Genomic DNA, 19,326 nt, shown 5'->3' with positions numbered 1-19,326 from the left:
CTAAATGACTTAAATGTAATGTAAATGTAATGTAATCATTGTAGGTCTATCAGCTTTGTAGATGTGTGTGTGTGTGTGTGTGTGTGTGTGTGTGTGTGTGTGTGTGTGTGTGTGTGTGTGTGTGTGTGTGTGTGTGTGTGTGTGTGTATTTGCCTGTGGGATATGAGGGGGCCAAAGCAGTGGAAATCAATACATCTGTACCAGAGCCAACAAAGCTGCATGGCTTCGGTTTAGACCCCTGTGCGCTAGGACACAACTTTAACGAGGAACAGGTACACTCAAACAGACACAAACACACTAATGCTAGACAAACAGACTGAAACACACACAGTAACACACACACTCCCTCACACAAATACATAGACTCCACAAGGCTTTGCACATTTCCTCTTTAATCACATTGAAAAGAGACATCCTTTATACAAAATTTTTCATTTTTTCTCAGTATAACACAGAGTCCAACAAAGGAAGAGAGAGCGATGTTTCGACAGCAGCAACTTACAAAAAACACAGGAAAAATGTCGAGGGGTAGACAAAAAAACAACATTAAAATGATTTTTTAAAGCATAAAACCACAGACCATTGCCTTGAATTTCCTGTGTTATGCCGTGTTCATGTCATGTTGGAAACTTGGGATCTCAGAGTTAAAATTAACCTAAGTTATTTGCGTAAAGCTTCCTGTTGGTTGATTCTGATAATTCCCAAGTGGGAAACTCGAGTATCATCTTTCTACAATGAGTAAGCAAGTCAGAAATCTCAAGAGTTTCCAAGTTTCCGACATGATGTGAAAGTGGCACAAGTTGGCGCCTGAAACCTGGATCCACTCAGCATACCAAAGGCTTCCAACTCTTGTGTGGGTTGGGTGATGGGCACTCTACTAAGAGAAGGGGCATGAAGAGGGCGCGCTGAATGTGGATGGGAATGTGCAATAATTGATGATAATGATGATAATGATGAGCACCATTTCACCCAGAAAGCTTTAGAAAGTGTGCTGGGTGACGGATCCCCAGCTGACCCTGTTTTCGCTCTCTGTTATTGTGCAGCTAGCATCGATCTGAGCACAGAGTGGAGTGTTTTATTTTTTTTCGAAACACAGACTATGCAAACAGGGCCTTTCGGTGGAGCCAGGGCAGTCGCAGCAGGGAAGGGAAGACATCTGTGTTAATGGGCTGCAGGTGGAACAACTGCTGGTCTGAGTCGGCAGGAGCCACACAATCTGACACACACACAAACACCAACTGCTGGTCGAGTCGACAGAGAAGTAAAATCGGCAGATGGTCTAAAAAAATGAAACAAAATTACCGTAAGTGCTCCCTGCGATGACTGTGATGCACACAATCTGCATACTTACTATGTTCTCTCTCTCTCTCTCTCTCTCTCTCTCTCTCTCTCTCTCTCTGACTCTCTCTCTCTCTCTCTCTCTCTCTGACTCCCTTTCTCTCAAACATACATATCTAGGCATGCAAGCTCAACTAGAAACAATAATTAAAAAATATATATATTGTCACATAGGTGCAGTGAAATGTGGTGTTTTACAGGGTCAGCCATAGTAAAGCAAATTAGGGTTAAGTACCTTGTTCATTTTTCACCTTGTCGGCTCATTTGAACCAGCGACCTAGCGGTAACTGGTACAACCCTCTAACCACTATGCTACCTGCCGTAATAGCTACATACCAAATAAATACACTATGTTTTATAGGAGAGAGAGGGCGAGTAATAGGCAGAGAGGGAGTTACAGTAAATCATGCAGGCCTGGTTTCTGTATGTAAGCTGGTTACCTGTGATATGATTCTTCCCCTCACTATTACCCCTATGTGTGGTTACTTCAAAAAATAAAATATATATATTTCAACAGTTATTTGTGCTCTTACATATGGTGAAATGGCGACGTTGTTGCTGTAATGTGATAGATTATACTGTATTATTACCACTCTCTGAGAATTGATTTCTAAAGAAGGTGTACACTCAATAGAGACCCTACCACAAAAAATGTGCACACTTTTAAAAGGCTCAGTATTTTGTTTTTCCTGTAGAGACAGGTGTAGATGGTATCTCAAAGTGGAAATTAGTGGATGTCATGGTAACAGCATAAAATGAATAAACTAAATAAAAAAAATAAAAAATGTGTATCAATATTTTCTAAAATAAAAACCTGCCACCAACAGCATCATTTATTCCAGTCTCACATGTTGTATTCAAAATAAAATGAACTCTCCTTTGACATATTGTCTGACAGTCAACCTACTACGAAATCCTAACAGACAAAACAGCCAAGGAATCACCATTTGTTTCCACCATGGAAACAGTAAAGTGATAAACAAGCAATGGAGAATATTAAAGCAATGTGGAGTAGCAGGCTATGACAAACAGGTTTATGCATGGGTTAACTCCGTCGTTCCAGAGCCATCATTTCTGTGTTGTCTTCTGCATTTGAATCTGTCACTCTCTTTTCCTCTGTGTCTCTCTAGGTCTCCCTGTCTGTCATTATCCCCTCATTCACTCCCTGTTACGTAGCTGTAAGTGCTGATTCATTTACATTTGTAGTGCTGCTGGGTATAGGGGAAGTGGACTGAGTAGCAGGGTTGGGCTCAATTCAAAATGAAGGCAGTCAATTCAAGAAGTAAACTAAAATTACAATCAAATAATCTAAATAAGGGCATTTATTTTCAATGACTTCTCAATAAACTGAAAAGCTATTTATTTCAAGAGTTTTAAATTCAAATCACTTCCTGAATTGACTGCCTTCAATTGGAATTGAGCCCAACCCAGTTGAGCAGAGGATTATCATCAGTGCCCACACAAAGGAAAATAGAACTCGCCCCATTGTCGCCTCACCCCACCTCCTCAGATCCTCTACCTACTCACTCCCTCCCACAGTGCAGGTCCACAGTGTTACGGTTTGATAATCTACCTGATATCCTCTAGCTGTTTACATACTCATTTTCTGGTTCACACTTACAAGACTGCTGTGTCTGTCCACAGGATGCTCCACAGAGGTCCTCTGTCCTGTTGGGAATCGGCCCACTAGTGAACAACTACAAAGCCATCTAGTACCAAGCGGAGGCCCCCCTTCTCACCAGAACACCACCACCTTCTAAGGTAACTTGATAAGTACACAGAGGGAGAAATGGAGGTTTGACTCTTAAGTCTCAATGTAGTGATTTGTCAGTCTTGGCAGGGTACTCTATTATTAACCAAGTTCTGTCTTGTAAACTGATAATGTCTCTTTTGCTTCAGATAGTTTTAATTGAAGGGGTGTACACAACATAAACATTCACGCTGGTGCAGTCAAGAGAATTCGAATCTTCAGAGTTTTTAAATTTATTTTTTAAATCTTCTTCTTGCTCAAAAATGACCTACAACAAATCCATCATCCCCATCAAGGGTGAAATTAGAGTAATTTCCCCATCAAAAATGTCAAGGCCCAGCTCCAAAAAAATGCACCGAAAACAAAACCAATAAATAAGGGTAGCAATGAGGGACTGATCAAAGCACTAGCTTTGATCAGTGGATGTCTATCTAAGTAAAGTATCTACAAGCCTGGGCTGCATTGAATTCAATGCATTGTTCTGTTATAGAATCTAGCCAGAGTCATCAAGGATATCTTCAGGGACAGCCACCCCTGGGCCCTGACAAGACCCTCACCCTGTGGAACCACTGGATCAGACTACAACTAGTCTGCTTTAAGACAAGCGGTTATGTGGGCCGTTTGAAAAAGAACAATTCACAGCTTTAAAGAGCCCTGTCTTCAGGTAACTGATAGGACAAAATGGGCACATCGGGATAGTTGAGGCATTTAAACGGATGAGCCAAGAGGGCAAAATATGGCCAGTGGGCAAGGGATGAATATCAGTCTGTCTTTCTGACCCTTTCAGGACTTTTTAACCTTACAGCTTTGTTAGTGTGACTTTCCATACATATGCCCTGAAATGGAACTGTACTGTATGTGAAAATATTTTGCCGTTTCAACACAGCACATTATTTTACTATGTCTCACTGAGAGAGGGAGCAGTGATGAAAAAGTACACTGACCACTACTAATGGTGTGAAGAAGCAGTCTGTATCAACACCTGTAATGGGACGTTTGTTAGTCCCTGCTGCTGTGTACCAGTAGCGGTTTCCTGCAGGCATCCCAACCAATTAATCAAATAGTGCCAGTGCAGTGAACAGCAGGCTTAGCTGGAATGGGAGACTAGAAGAGGAAGGCACAAAAGGGGGTGCTTCAGAAGAACCCATGCGGACAAAAAAACTGTGCATCTATACAGTACATCTAGAACAGTGTGGAACTGGCCAGGACTATCACGTGTAACAGTAGTCTATATCTGGGATCCCTCCTTCTCTATAGCCACGGTTGGTGCCATACCCTGCATTGGACACTTGGTGGGCACCTTTGTAGAGGCCGGTGCCATTGGAGGGGAATATAGTGTGGATGATGTAATCCTCCCGGAGGGGCATGGGCTGCAGCGGCTGGTGGGTAACCATGGGTGTCATCTGGAACCCTGGGCTTCGGATCTCCAGGATGGTGGTGTCCTTCTTTGTGCCTGACTCAATGTAGTCATCATAGTGCTTGCTCTTTCTGGAGCTGCCACGGCTGTAGTGGTCACGAGAAGACAGGCGTCCGGCCCGATGCCTGTACCAGCAAAAGACGGCAACTATGAGCGTCAGAGAGACGATGGCCGTAGCTCCTCCAATGATCCCAGCCAGAGGCAGAGTAGCCATGTGTTCAGGGTGCTGGTTGTCCTCCTGGCCCACATCTGGCTGACTGGGGTCTGACGTCTCAGCTTTAGCGCACACTGGAGCTTCATCTGAGTCAGTGTTTCCACCTGTCATGGCTCCTCTACCCCCGGAGCTGGCCGCCAGGGGCACCATGCAGATGATGTAGCTGGAGCGGGGGTGCAGGGAGGTGAGCAGGTACTCTCTGCGGTCTCCTCTCACCAGGGTCTCTGTGATGGAGCCCATCGCAGCGCTGGTTCCCAGCCGCAGCCAACTAAGTCTGAAGGAGGAGGTGGGCTGGGCCACGCTCCAGGTGACACGGATGCTGTCGGGGGCCAAGGGCTTGACATTCAGGGCCAGGCTCTTACCTACTCCACTGCTGCCCAGTGTGTAGTCTAGACCAGAGTCTGGGAGCCCCAGGCCGGGCCGCTTGGAGCGCAGGGTGAAGAGGGAGCCCTGTGGAGGGGCGATAGTGGTGGAGCTAGCAGCAACCCCTCCTACTTCTGCTCCACCCCCTCTGTCTCTGGTCTCACTTCCTGTGGCCCCGACCCCAGCCCCAGCCCCGACAGCCACTATGCCTGGGACTTCACACTCCTCCATCTGACTGGTCAGGTCCTTAAGGGCCATGTCTCGAACCTTGTCAGGCCCCTGGCAGGTGAGGCCCCTCACCGTGATGGAGTTACCCCTAGCATGCAGCCAGTCATGTAACCAGCGCAGGTTACAGCCACAGTGCCAGGGATTCCCCCGCACCAGCAGTTGTCCCAGGCTGTCCAGGTCTTTGAACAGGCCCCGAGGCAGGGTGGTCAGGTTGTTGCCAGACAGGTCCAGTCTCTGGAGCCTCCTCATGCCATCCAGGGAGCCACGGGGAATGTGGATCAGAGCGTTGTCCTGCAGAGAGAGACGCTGCAGGTGGGTATTGGGCAGGTTGAGTGGCGGGGTCAGGAGGGAGTTACGCACCAATGAAAGCTCTGTCAGGTTGGAGAGGCGGGAGAAGGTGTCATCTGCGATGCGCTGGTTGGCCAGGAGGTTCCCATCCAGAACGAGGCGTCGCAGGGAGGAGAGGCCACGGAAGGCGTGGGTGGGGATGGTGGAGATGCGGTTGTCGTCCAGCCTCAGTTCCTCCAGAGAGGCCGGGAGCCCAGAAGGGATGCTGGACAGGTGGTTACGTGACAGGAAAAGCAGGCGCAGCCGTGGGTTGTCAACGAAGGCCTGGTCCTCGATGCTGACGGTGGAGACAGAGTTGTCGTCCAGGTGCAGCTTCTCCAGTAGAGGCATGCGGGCCAGGGTGGCGCGGGGAAGCGTACGGATGTTGTTATCCTGCAGGTGCAGCTCCCGGAGGGAAGGGGGAAGGTGCATGGGGAAGTCATCCAGCTCGTTATCATACAAGTAGACTACTCGGACGGTGAGTTGACGCTCCAGGGAGGTGGGGAGCCCGGCGTTGTCTATGTGGTTGTTCTGAAGGTAGAGCACAGTGGCAGAGGGGGGCAGAGGGGGGATAGAGCTCAGGCCACGGTCGTTGCAGTAGATGAAGTCCTCGTCACATCGGCAGACAGAGGGGCACACTGGGTCTCCCTCCTCGTCGTACCCTGTGGCTGCAGCAATCTCCAGCACCTCGGCCAACAGAGTCAGGCAGAGCATGAGCAGGAACAGCCAATCACGCAGCTCGACCACTCCCTCAGACGCCATGGTGCTGATGATGAACGTCCCTTCCTCTCGATCTCAACTTCCTGGATCCTTGAATCCTAAGGATCAGCTCAAACCAGGCTGGCTCCTTCAGCCCTAGATAGACTGAAAAGGAGACAGGTTTTAGTTAACAATTCGCTCAAGTGACCAGATCACTAAGGTTTAATTGAAATTCCCAAATCACTGAAATGCCAGGACATAACAAGCTTGACAATGTACCCTTATTTCATTATGCCTAAACCATATCCCACAAATTATACATGGTCACATGGAAATTGAACCGCTACAGTTTACTAATCCCTCTAAGGGTCTATATCTTGACTTCAATCCCCCTTGTCATGGTGAAGTGGCAGTAATCTGCTTCCAGCAGGAGTTGGAGGAAAGGAGAGGATTTTTCTTCAAATCAATTTCAGTAAAATAAACCGTGGCCAAACCTGTTTGAAAATATTGAACATAACGAAATATATCAAATACTTTTTTGGTCAAACAGTGTTCCTAGAGGGAAATTACTATTCCAAAAATACAGTTTTTCCAGACCATATGGTCTGTCCACTGAAAGAATCCAATAACTAGGGCCTAATATTTCTGGTCTGACCACATGTTTGGTGAAATCTCCTGGCCCTATAACAGTGTAATAGAGTATTTATTTGAATTCTCCCAAAGACTAAGCAGATTAGGTATACAGTACATCCCACTGTTTCTGCATTCACCACGGAATATTGATAAGCTAGGATATGAGTGTGCATATGTGCGTATGTGTGTATATGCATGAGCGTATTGTATGTATGTGTGTATATGTGCTATGAGTGTACTATATGTGTGTGTGTGTGGCAGAGTAGAGTGAGGGATTGAGTGTGTTTTTTTTAGTCTGAGCAGCTGTGCAAAGAAGTCTGTCAAACAGAGGGGAGTATTTGGGTCAGTTCCTTCAAAGGCCAGATAGAAGGACAGTGAGATCGATGTGTTGGAGAGAGTGGGAGGGATTAGAGGAACATATGGAGTTGTGATTGGGTGGATTAACAAAGAACGGCACATAGATAGATCTTAAACACTTTCTACAGTTACTTTAGTTTCTCCCTCCCATGGTTACTCATTTGGCTTACACTAGCAGGGCTGGTCTAATCCACAGACATTATGACATCATTTACAGTGCCTTCAGAAAGTATTCATACCCCTTGAATTATTCCACTTTTTTTGTGTTTCAAAATTCAAAATTCAAAATTGATTCAATATATTTTTTTCTCAGTCATTTACACACACTACCCCATAATTAGAGTGAAAGCATGTTTTTAAACATTTTTGCAAATTTATTGAAAATGAAATACAGAAATATCTCATTTACATAACTATTCACACCCCTCAGTCAATACAATTCCGCCTAATGTATTTATTTTGCTCCTTTGCACCCCAGTATTTCTACTTTGCACACTCATCTACTGTCAAATCTACCATTCCAGTGTTTTACTTGCTATATTGTATTTACTTCGCCACCATGGCCTATTTTTTGCCTTTATCTCTCTTATCTCACCTCATTTGCTCACATTGTATATAGACTTATTTTTCTACTGTATTATTGACTGTATGTTTGTTTTACTCCATGTGTAACTCTGTGTTGTTATATGTGTCGAACTGCTTTGCTTTATCTTGGCCAGGTTGAAGTTGTAAATGAGAACTTGTTCTCAACTAGCCTACCTGGTTAAATAAAGGTGAAATAAAATAAATAAATGTATTTTTAAAAAACATGTTAGTATCACCTTTGGCAGCGATTACAGCTGTGAGTTTTAATGGGAAGACTCTAAGAGCTTTGCACACCTGGATTGTACAAGATTTGCACATTATTCTTTTAAAAATTCTTCAAGCTCTCTCAAGTTGGTTGTGGATCATTGCTAGACAGCCATTTTCAAGTCTTGTCATAGATTTTCAAGCCAATTTACGTCAAAACTGTATCTAGGCCACTCAGAAACATTCACTGTCTTCTTGGTAAGCAACTCCAGTGTAAATTTGGCATTGTGTTTTAGGTTATTGTCCTGCTGAAAGGTGAATTTGTCTCCCAGTGTCTGGTGTAAAGCAGACTGAACCAGGTTTTCCTCTAGGATTTTGCCTGGGCTTATTTCTATTCTGTTTCTATTCCTTGCTGATTACAAGCATACTCATAACATGATGCAGCCACCACCATGATTGAAAATATGAAGCGTGGTACTCAGTGATGTGTTGTGTTGTGTTTGCTCCAAACATAACGCTTTGTATTCAGGACATAAAGTTGATTTATTTGACCATTTTTTAAAACAGTTTTTCTTTAGTGCCTTATTGCAAACAGGATGCATGTTTTGGAATATGTTTTATTCTGTACAGGGTTCCTTCTTTTCACTCTGTCATTTAGGTTAGTATTGTGGATTAACTACAATGCTGTTGATCCATTCTCAGTGTCCTATCACAGCCATTAAACTCTGTAACTGTTTTAACTCTGTAACTGTGGCCTCATGGTGAAATCCCTGAGCGGTTTCCTTCCTGACCGGCAACGGAGTTAGGAAGGACAACTGTATCGGTGTAGTGACTGAGTGAATTGATACACCATCCAAAGTGTAATTAGTAACTTCAGCATGCTCAAAAGGATATTCAATGTCTGCTTTTTTACCCATCTACCAATAGGTGCCCTTCTTTGCGAGGCATTGGAAAACTTCCCTGGTCTTTGTGGTTGAATCTGTGTTTGAAATGTACTGCTCAACTGAGGGACTTTACAGATAATTGTACTTTATGTGTGGGGTATAGAGATGTGGTAGTCATTTAAAAATCATGTTAAACACTATTATTGCACACAGAGTGAGCCTGAATTTATTCCTGAATTTATTTAGGCTTGCCATAACAAAGGGGTTGAATACTTGTTGACTGAAGACATTTCAGCTTTTTATTTTTAATTAATTTGTAAACATTTCTAAAAACATAATTCCACTGACATTATGGAGTATTGTGTGTAGGCCAGTGACACATCTCAATTGAATCAATTTTAAATTCAGGCTGTAACACAACAAAATGTGAAAAAAGTGAAGGGGTATGAATACTTTCTGAAGGTACTATATGTCTATGGTGCAGATCCATTGAGGGTGTGAGAGTGTGTGTGCGTGTGTGTTTGTGTGTGTGGATGTAATTGTAGAGTACAGTGACAGAAGTATACAGACGTGTGTGTGCGTGAGCCAGACTGTACAGGACACGTGTGTGTCCCCACAAATTGTTGCAGTCAAAGTTGCAGTCATCTGTATTTGGGAGATGTCAGACATTGTGGGGCTGTGTGGAGGGGATGGGGATGAGGAGGGGGAGGGGGTTGGTGTGGAAATGGTCTGGCCAGACAGACAGTCGCCTAAGGCAGGGAGGGTACAGTACACAAAACAGCCCTACACTTTCCAATACTGGAACTGGAGCAAGAAGGAGAGGATCAATTTACATAGAGAGCTAGAGAGAATGAGAGAGTGGTGGGGGAGAGAGAGAGCGGGGAGGAGAGAGGGTGGGGAGAGCGAGAGGAGGAGAGAGGGATGGGGAGAGAGAGAGAGAGACAGAGAGCCACCAAGAGAGAGAGGGAGAGAGAGTAGATCTAAAATGACAGCATTGACTGTTGCTACAGTATCTTCACCATGAAATCCACTACAGAAACCATAACTGGCAGCACTCATATCCACATATTTATGATAAAAGAGGAAAATCTGGGAATGATTACCAAAGAGGGTGCTGGTGTATCGGGAAATCCACTCTATTGATGGCATGGTAGAGGTAACACTGGCACGAAGCTTATCTTACATGCCTATGTCCATGAATGTCCTTTAAAATGTAGAGATTGGTGCTTGGGAAGGAGTGATGCAAGCAAGAGATGGCCATGGTGCTGAAGGGGATAAATGAAGGGATCAAAGGATAAATAAATGAAACACAAAAATAGAGGATGAAGAGTCTGAGGATGGGAAAAAAATATATACAAGAGAAAACGATGACCTATTTACTTTTACTGTGCTACAATATGGCCATGCTCAATCATTGTTGTACTATCAACTCTCCAAAATGTTATTTTCGTATATCTCATTCGGAAAGTATTCAGACCCCTTGACTTTTTTACATTTTGTTATGTAAAAAAGCCTTATTCTAAAATGAATTTAAAAAAAAAATCCTCATCAATCTACACACAATACCCCATAGTGACAAAGCAAAAAAAGTTTTTTTACAATTTATCAAATTTATAAAAAAATGTCAAACAAAAATATCACCAGTCAAAAGTTTGGACACACCTACTCATTCAAGGGTTTTTCTTTATTTTTACTATTTTCTACATTGTAGAATAATAGTGAAGACATCAAACTATGAAATACCACATATGGAATCATGTAGTAAACAAAAAAGTGTTAAACAAACCAAAATATATTTGAGATTCTTCAAAGTTGCCACCCTTTGCCTTGATGACAGCTTTGCACACTCTTGGCATTCTCTCAACCAGTTTCACCTGGAAAGGACAGATTTCTACTGGTCTAATGTCCATTGCTCGTGTTTCTTGGCCCGAGTCTCTTCTTCTTATTGGTGTGCCTTAGTAGTGGTTTCTTTGCAGCAATTCGATCATGAAGGCCTGATTCACGCAGTCTCTTCTGAACAGTTGATGTTGAGATGTGTCTGTTACTTGAACTCTGTGAAGTATTTATTTGGGCTGCAATCTAAGGTGCAGTTAACTCTAATGAACTTATCCTCTGCAGCAGAGGTAACTCTGGGTCTTCCTTTCATGTGGCGATCCCCATGAGAGCCAGCTTCATCATAGTGCTTGATGGTTTTTGCGACTGCACACAAAAGTTCTTGAAATTTTCTGGATTGACTGACCTTCATGTCTTAAAGAAATAATGGACTGTCGTTTCTCTTTGCTTATTTGAGCTGTTCTTGCCATAATATATATATTTTTTTAATTTTAATTGAACCTTTATTGAACTAGGCAAGTCAGTTTAGAACAAATTCTTATTTACAATGATGGCCTAGGAACAGTGGGTTAACTGCTCTGTTCAGGGGCAGAACGACAGATTTTTACCTTGTCAGCTTGGGGATTCGGTAAAAATCTGTCGTTCTGCCCCTGAACAAGGCATTTAATCCACTGTTCCTAGGCCGTCATTGTAAATGAGAATTTGTTCTTAACTGACTTGCCTAGTTAAATAAAGCTTAAATTAAAATGTACAAAAAATAAATAATAATATTATGGCAAGAACAGCTCAAATAAGCAAAGACAAACGACAGTCCATGGACTTGGTCTTTTACCAAATAGGGCAATCTTCTGTATACCACCCCTACCTTGTCACAACACAACTGATTGGCTCAAATGCATTAAGAAGGAAAGAAATTCCACAAATTAACTTTTAACAAGGCCTGTTAATTGAAATGCATTCCAGGGGACTACCTTATGAAGCTGGTTGAGAGAATGCCAAGAGAGTGCAATGCTGTCATCAAGGCAAAGGGTGGCTACTTTGAAGAATCTCAAATATAAAATCTATTTTGATTTGTTTCACACGTTTTTGGTTACTAAATGATTCCATATGTGTTATTTAATAGTTTTGATGCCTTCACTATTATTCTACAATGTTAAAAAAATGTTTAAAAAAATGAAGAAAAATCCTTGAAGAAGTAGATGTGTCCAAACTTTTGACTGGTACTGTAAGTATTCAGACCCTTTACTCAGTAATTTGTTGAATCACCTTTGGCAGCGATTACAGCCTAGAGTCTTCTTGGGTATGACGCTACAAGCTTGGTACACCTGTATTTGGGAAGTTTATCCCATTCTTCTCTGCAGATCCCCTCAAGCTCTGTCAGGTTGGATGGGGAGCGTCGTTGCACAGCTATTTTCAGGTCCCTCCAGACATGTTCGATCGGGTTCAAGTCCGGGCTCTGGCTGGGTCACTCAAGGACATTCAGAGACTTGTGCCAAAGCCACTCCTGCCTTGTCTTGGCTGTGTGCTTAGGTTCATTGTCCTGTTGGAAGGTGAAGATTCGCTCCAGTCTTAGGTCCTGAGCACTCTGGAGCAGGTTTTCATCAAGGATATCTCTGTACTTTGCTCCGTTCATCTTTTCCTCGATCTTGACTAGTCTCCCAGTCCTGCCGCTGAAAAACATCCACACAGCATGATGCTGCTACCGCCATGCTTCACCGTAGGGATGGTGCCAGGTTTCCTCCAGACGTGACGCTTGGCATTCAGGCCAAATAGTTCAATCTTGGCTTCATCAAAACAGAGAATCTTGTTTCTCATGATCTGAGAGTCTTTTAGGTGCCTTTTGGCAAACTCCAAGCGGGCTGTCATGTGCCTTTTACTGAGGAGTGGCTTCCGTCTGGCCTCTCTACCATAAAGGCCTGATTGATGGAGTGCTGCAGAGATGGTTGTCCTTATGGAAAGTTATCCCATCTCCACAGAGGAACTCTGGAGCTCTGTCAGCGTGACCATCGGTTTCTTGGTCACCTCCCTGACCAAGGTCCTCCCCCGATTGCTCAGTCTGGCCGACTCTAGGAAAAGTCTTGTTGGTTCCAAACTTCTTCCATTTAAGAATGATGGAGGTCACTGTGTTCTTGGGGACCTTCAATGCTGCAGAAATGTTTTGGTACCCTTCCCCAGATCTGTGCCTCAACACAATCCTGTCTCGGAGCGCAACGTACAATTCCTTCGACTTCATGGCTTAGTTTTTGCACCGACATGCACTGTCAACTGTGGGAACTTATATAGACAGGTGTGTGCCTTTCCAAATCATGTCCAAACAATTGCATTTACCACAGGTGGACTCCAATCAAGTTGTAGAAACATCAAGGATGATCAATGGAAACAGTATGCACCTGAGCTCAATTTTGAGTCTCATAGCAAAGGGTCTGAATAATTAGGTAAATAAGGTATTTCTGTTTAAAAAATGTTATAATGTGCAAATATTTCTAAAAACCTGTTTTCGCTTTGTCATTATGGAGTATTGTGTCTAGATTGATGACGAAAAAAAAAAATTCTATCCGTTTTAGAATAAGGCTGGAAAATGTGGAAAAAGTTAAGGTGTCTGAATACTTTCCGAATGCACTGTTGGACCATTCTGCAAGACTTTTAATAGTTTAAATACCTTGTCTTTGGCAGTACTGTATATAGTCGTTTCTGTGAGAGAGAAACTATTAGAAGCCGTCCATTGTGCTTGAGTCAGCAGAGTGCAATCAGTGAGCTTCATTGCTTGTCTGGAACAGACCCTAGGCCTCTTCAGAGTCATTAGCTCTGAACTGATGCTACTGCTACAAAATCTGAATCAGCTGCCTTCAAAATGTCCAGTAGGGTACAAAACAACCTAATGCTGCAAAACACATGATTGTATTAAATACAATTAAACTAATTATTAATGGCTTAAAAGATAATCAATGCACATCAATTTATAAATAATGACATTAACATACTACCTAATCCACTCAATCTATAAATTCAGAGCAGATGCTTTAATCAAAGTAACGTACAAACAGTACTGTTACCATATTGTACATTTCATCTGAATACTCCATTAGGGCCGTATCCTAAAATGAGATGCACGCATCATAATTTAAACTTTAACTCAAATCTCCCAGCGACATCTATACATGATTTCTATGAATGTTTCAGTAACAGCCGTGAATGTTAAATTAGAATGTTACCCATGAGCCACTGAGGTTAAGTGCCTTGATTTGAGCACTACATCACTATGACATGTTCCTCCTGAGATTTGAGACAGCATCCGTCTTGTCGCTAGTCCATTTTCCTACCCACTCTGCTGCTGCTGCTGTTACTACTGCCGTTGCTGCTGCTACTACTGTTGCTGCTGTTACTACTGTCGCTGCTGCTGCTGTTACTACTGTTGCTGCTGCTGCTATTACTACTGTTGTTGCTGCTGTTACTACTGTTGTTGCTACTGCTGTTACTACTGTCGCTGCTGCTGCTGCTACTATTGTTGCTGCTGCTGTTACTACTGTTGCTGCTGCTGCTATTACTACTGTTGCTGCTGCTGTTACTACTGTTGTTGCTACTGCTGTTACTACTGTCGCTGCTGCTGCTGCTACTACTGTTGCTGCTGCTGTTACTACTGCCGTTGCTGCTGCTACTACTGTTGCTGCTGTTACTACTGTCGCTGCTGCTGCTGTTACTACTGTTGCTGCTGCTGCTGTTACTACTGTTGCTGCTGCTGCTGTTACTACTGTTGCTGCTGCTGCTGTTACTACTGTTGCTGCTGCTGCTATTACTACTGTTGCTGCTGCTGCTGTTACTACTGTTGCTGCTGCTGCTGTTACTACTGTTGCTGCTGCTGTTACTACTGTTGTTGCTACTGCTGTTACTACTGTCGCTGCTGCTGCTGTTACTACTGTTGCTGCTGCTGCTGTTACTACTGTTGCTGCTGCTGCTATTACTACTGTTGCTGCTGCTGCTGTTACTACTGTTGCTGCTGCTGTTACTACTGTTGCTGCTGCTGTTACTACTGTTGTTGCTACTGCTGTTACTACTGTTGCTGCTGCTGCTGTTACTACTGTTGCTGCTGCTGCTGTTACTACTGTTGCTGCTGCTACTACTGTTGCTGCTGCTGCTGTTACTACTGTCGCTGCTGTTACTACTGTTGCTGCTGCTGTTACTACTGTTGCTGCTGCTGCTGTTACTACTGTTGCTGCTGTTACTACTGTTGCTGCTGCTGCTGTTACTACTGTTGCTGCTGCTACTACTGTTGCTGCTGCTGCTGTTCCTACTGTTGTTGCTGCTGCTGTTACTGCTGTTGTTGCTGCTGCTGTTACTGCTGTTGTTGCTGCTGCTGCTGTAACTACTGTTGTTGCTACTGCTGTTACTACTGTTGCTGCTGCTGCTGTTACTACTGTTGCTGCTGCTGTTACTACTGTTGCTGCTGCTACTACTGTTGCTGCTGCTGCTGCTGTTACTACTGTTGCTGCTGCTGCTGTTACTACTGTTGCTGCTGCTGTTACTACTGTTGCTGCTGTTACTACTTTTGCTGCTGCTGTTACTACTGCTGCTGCTGTTACTACTGTTGCTGCTGCTGTTACTACTGCTGCTGCTGCTGCTGTTACTACTGTTGCTGCTGCCTTTACTACTGTTGTTGCTGCTGCTGCTGTTACTACTGTCGTTGCTGCTGCTGTTACTACTGTCGTTGCTGCTGCTGTTACTACTGTCGCTGCTGCTGCTGTTACTACTGTCTAATGCTGCTGCTGTTACTACTGTCGCTGCTGCTGCTATTACTACTGTTGCTGCTGCTGTTACTGCTGTTGCTGCTGCTGTTACTACTGTTGCTGCTGCTGCTATTACTACTGTTGCTGCTGCTGCTGTTACTACTGTTGCTGCTGCTGCTGTTACTACTGTTGCAGCTGCTGTTACTACTGTTGTTGCTGCTGCTGCTGTTACTACTGTTGCTGCTGCTGCTATTACTACTGTTGCTGCTGCTGCTGTTACTACTGTTGCTGCTGCTGCTGTTACTACTGTTGCTGCTGGTACTACTGTTGCTGCTGGTGCTGTTACTACTGTCGCCGCTGCTGCTGTTACTACTGTTGCTGCTGCTGTTACTACTGTTGCTGCTGCTGCTGTTACTACTGTTGCTGCTGTTACTACTGTTGCTGCTGCTGCTGTTACTACTGTTGCTGCTGCTACTACTGTTGCTGCTGCTGCTGTTCCTACTGTTGTTGCTGCTGCTGTTACTGCTGTTGTTGCTGCTGCTGCTGTTACTACTGTTGTTGCTACTGCTGTTACTACTGTTGCTGCTGCTGCTGTTACTACTGTTGCTGCTGCTGCTGATACTACTGTTGCTGCTGCTTTTACTATTGTTGTTGCTGCTGTTACTACTGTTGCTGCTGCTGCTGTTACTACTGTTGCTGCTGCTGCCGTTACTACTGTTGTTGCTACTGCTGTTACTACTGTTGTTGCTACTGCTGTTACAACTGTTGCTGCTGCTGCTGTTACTACTGTTGCTGCTGCTGCTGTTACTACTGTTGCTGCTGCTCTGTTACTACTGTTGCTGCTGCTGCTGCTGTTACTACTGTTGCTGCTGCTGCTGTTACTACTGTTGCTGCTGCTGTTACTACTGTTGCTGCTGCTGCTGTTACGACTGTTGCTGCTGTTACTACTGTTGCTGCTGCTGTTACTACTGTTGCTGCTGCTGCTGTTACTACTGTTGCTGCTGCCTTTACTACTGCTGTTGCTGCTGCTGCTGTTACTACTGTCGTTGCTGCTGCTGTTACTACTGTCGCTGCTGCTATTACTACTGTTGCTGCTGCTGTTACTGCTGTTGCTGCTGCTGTTACTACTGTTGCTGCTGCTGCTATTACTACTGCTGCTGCTGCTGCTGTTACTACTGTTGCTGCTGCTCCTGTTACTACTGTTGCTGCTGCTGTTACTACTGTCGTTGCTGCTGCTGTTACTACTGTCGCTGCTGCTATTACTACTGTTGCTGCTGCTGTTACTGCTGTTGCTGCTGCTGTTACTACTGTTGCTGCTGCTGCTATTACTACTGTTGCTGCTGCTGCTATTACTACTGTTGCTGCTGCTGCTGTTACTACTGTTGCTGCTGCTGCTGTTACTACTGTTGCTGCTGCTACTACTGTTGCTGCTGGTGCTGTTACTACTGTCGCTGCTGCTGCTGTTACTACTGTTGCTGCTGCTGTTACTACTGTTGCTGCTGCTGCTGTTACTACTGTTGCTGCTGTTACTACTGTTGCTGCTGCTGCTGTTACTACTGTTGCTGCTGCTACTACTGTTGCTGCTGCTGCTGTTCCTACTGTTGTTGCTGCTGCTGTTACTGCTGTTGTTGCTGCTGCTGCTGTTACTACTGTTGTTGCTACTGCTGTTACTACTGTTGCTGCTGCTGCTGTTACTACTGTTGCTGCTGCTGCTGTTACTACTGTTGCTGCTGCTTTTACTATTGTTGTTGCTGCTGTTACTACTGTTGCTGCTGCTGCTGTTACTACTGTTGCTGCTGCTGCCGTTACTACTGTTGCTGCTGCTGTTACTACTGTTGTTGCTACTGCTGTTACAACTGTTGCTGCTGCTGCTGTTACTACTGTTGCTGCTGCTGCTGTTACTACTGTTGCTGCTGCTGTTACTACTGTTGCTGCTGCTGCTGCTGTTACTACTGTTGCTGCTGCTGCTGTTACTACTGTTGCTGCTGCTGTTACTACTGTTGCTGCTGTTACTACTGTTGCTGCTGCTGTTACTACTGTTGCTGCTGCTGCTGTTACTACTGTTGCTGCTGCCTTTACTACTGTTGTTGCTGCTGCTGCTGTTACTACTGTCGTTGCTGCTGCTGTTACTACTGTCGCTGCTGCTATTACTACTGTTGCTGCTGCTGTTACTGCTGTTGCTGCTGCTGTTATTACTGTTGCTGCTGCTGTTACTACTGTTGTTGCTGCTGCTGCTGTTATGACTGTTGTTGCTGCTGCTGCTGTTACTACTGTTGTTGTTGCTGCTGTTACTACTGTTGCTGCTGCTGTTACTACTGTTGTTGCTACTGCTGTTACTACTGTTGCTGCTGCTGCAGTTACTACTGTTGCTGCTGCTGCTGTTGCTACTGTTGCTTCTGCTTTTACTACTGTTGTTGCTACTGCTGTTACTACTGTTGCTGCTGCTGCTGTTACTACTGTTGCTGCTGCTGTTGTTACTACTGTTGCTGCTGCTGTTACTACTGTTGTTGCTACTGCTGTTATTACTGTTGCTGCTACTGCTGCTGTTACTACTGTTGCTGCTGCTGCTGTTACTACTGTTGCTGCTGCTGCTGTTACTACTGTTGCTGCTGCTTTTACTACTGTTGTTGCTACTGCTGCTGTTACTACTGTTGCTGCTGCTGTTACTACTGTTGCTGCTGCTTTTACTACTGTTGTTACTACTGCTGCTGTTACTACTGTTGCTGCTGCTGTTACTACTGTTGCTGCTGCTGCTGCTGTTACTACTGTTGCTGCTGCTGTTACTACTGTTGCTGCTGCTGTTACTACTGTTGTTGCTGCTGCTGCTGTTACTACTGTTGCTGCTGCTGCTGTTACTACTGTTGTTGCTGCTGCTGTTACTACTGTCGCTGCTGCTGCTGTTACTACTGTCGCTGCTGCTGTTACAACTGTTGTTGCTGCTGCTGTTACTACTGTTGTTGCTGCTGCTGTTACTACTGTCGCTGCTGCTGCTGTTACTACTGTCGCTGCTGCTGTTACAACTGTTGTTGCTGCTGCTGTTACTACTGTTGCTGCTGCTGTTACTACTGTTGTTGCTGCTGCTGCTGTTACTACTGTTTTTGCTGCTGCTGCTGTTACTACTGTTGTTGTTGCTGCTGCTGTTACTACTGTTGCTGCTGTTACTACTGTTGCTGCTGCTGCTGCTGTTACTACTGTTGCTGCTGTTACTACTGTTGTTGCTGCTGCTGCTGTTTCTACTGTTGTTGTTGTTGCTGCTGTTACTAATGTTGCTGCTGTTACTACTGTTGCTGCTGCTGCTGTTACTACTGTTGCTGCTGCTGCTGTTACTACTGTTGTTGCTGCTGCTGCTGTTACTACTGTTGTTGTTGCTGCTGCTGTTACTAATGTTTCTGCTGTTACTACTGTTGCTGCTGCTGCTGTTACTACTGTTGCTGCTGCTGCTGTTACTACTGTTGTTGCTGCTGCTGCTGTTACTACTGTTGTTGTTGCTGCTGCTGTTACTACTGTCGTTGCTGCTGCTGTTACTAATGTCGCTGCTGCTTTTACTACTGTTGCTGCCTCTGTTACTACTGTCGATGCTGCTGCTGTTACTGCTGTTGCTGCTGCTGTTACTACTGTTGCTGTTGTTACTACTGTCGCTGCTGCTGCTGCTGTTACTACTGTTGCTGCTGCTGTTACTACTGTCGTTGCTGCTGCTGTTACTACTGTCGCTGCTGCTATTACTACTGTTGCTGCTGCTGTTACTACTCTTGCTGCTGCTGCTCTTACTGCTG

General features: G+C 44.6%; 1 protein-coding gene across 1 annotated transcript in view; it reads right to left on the bottom strand.

Annotated features, from left to right (window-relative positions):
- Positions 1–372: 372 nt before the first annotated feature.
- Positions 373–19,326, bottom strand: part of LOC106563458 (leucine-rich repeat transmembrane protein FLRT1) — a 62,483-nt gene continuing 43,529 nt past the window's right edge. Inside the window, exon 3 of the mRNA XM_014129064.2 lies at positions 373–6,501. Coding sequence (XP_013984539.1) covers positions 4,300–6,399 — 2,100 coding nt within the window. The 5' untranslated portion in view covers positions 6,400–6,501 and the 3' untranslated portion in view covers positions 373–4,299. The remainder of the gene's footprint in view (positions 6,502–19,326) is intronic.

The sequence above is a fragment of the Salmo salar genome, chromosome ssa11 (assembly GCF_905237065.1).
Source record: "Salmo salar chromosome ssa11, Ssal_v3.1, whole genome shotgun sequence".
Taxonomy (NCBI): Eukaryota; Metazoa; Chordata; class Actinopteri; order Salmoniformes; family Salmonidae; genus Salmo; species Salmo salar.
This window is presented reverse-complemented; position numbering and strand designations above follow the sequence as displayed.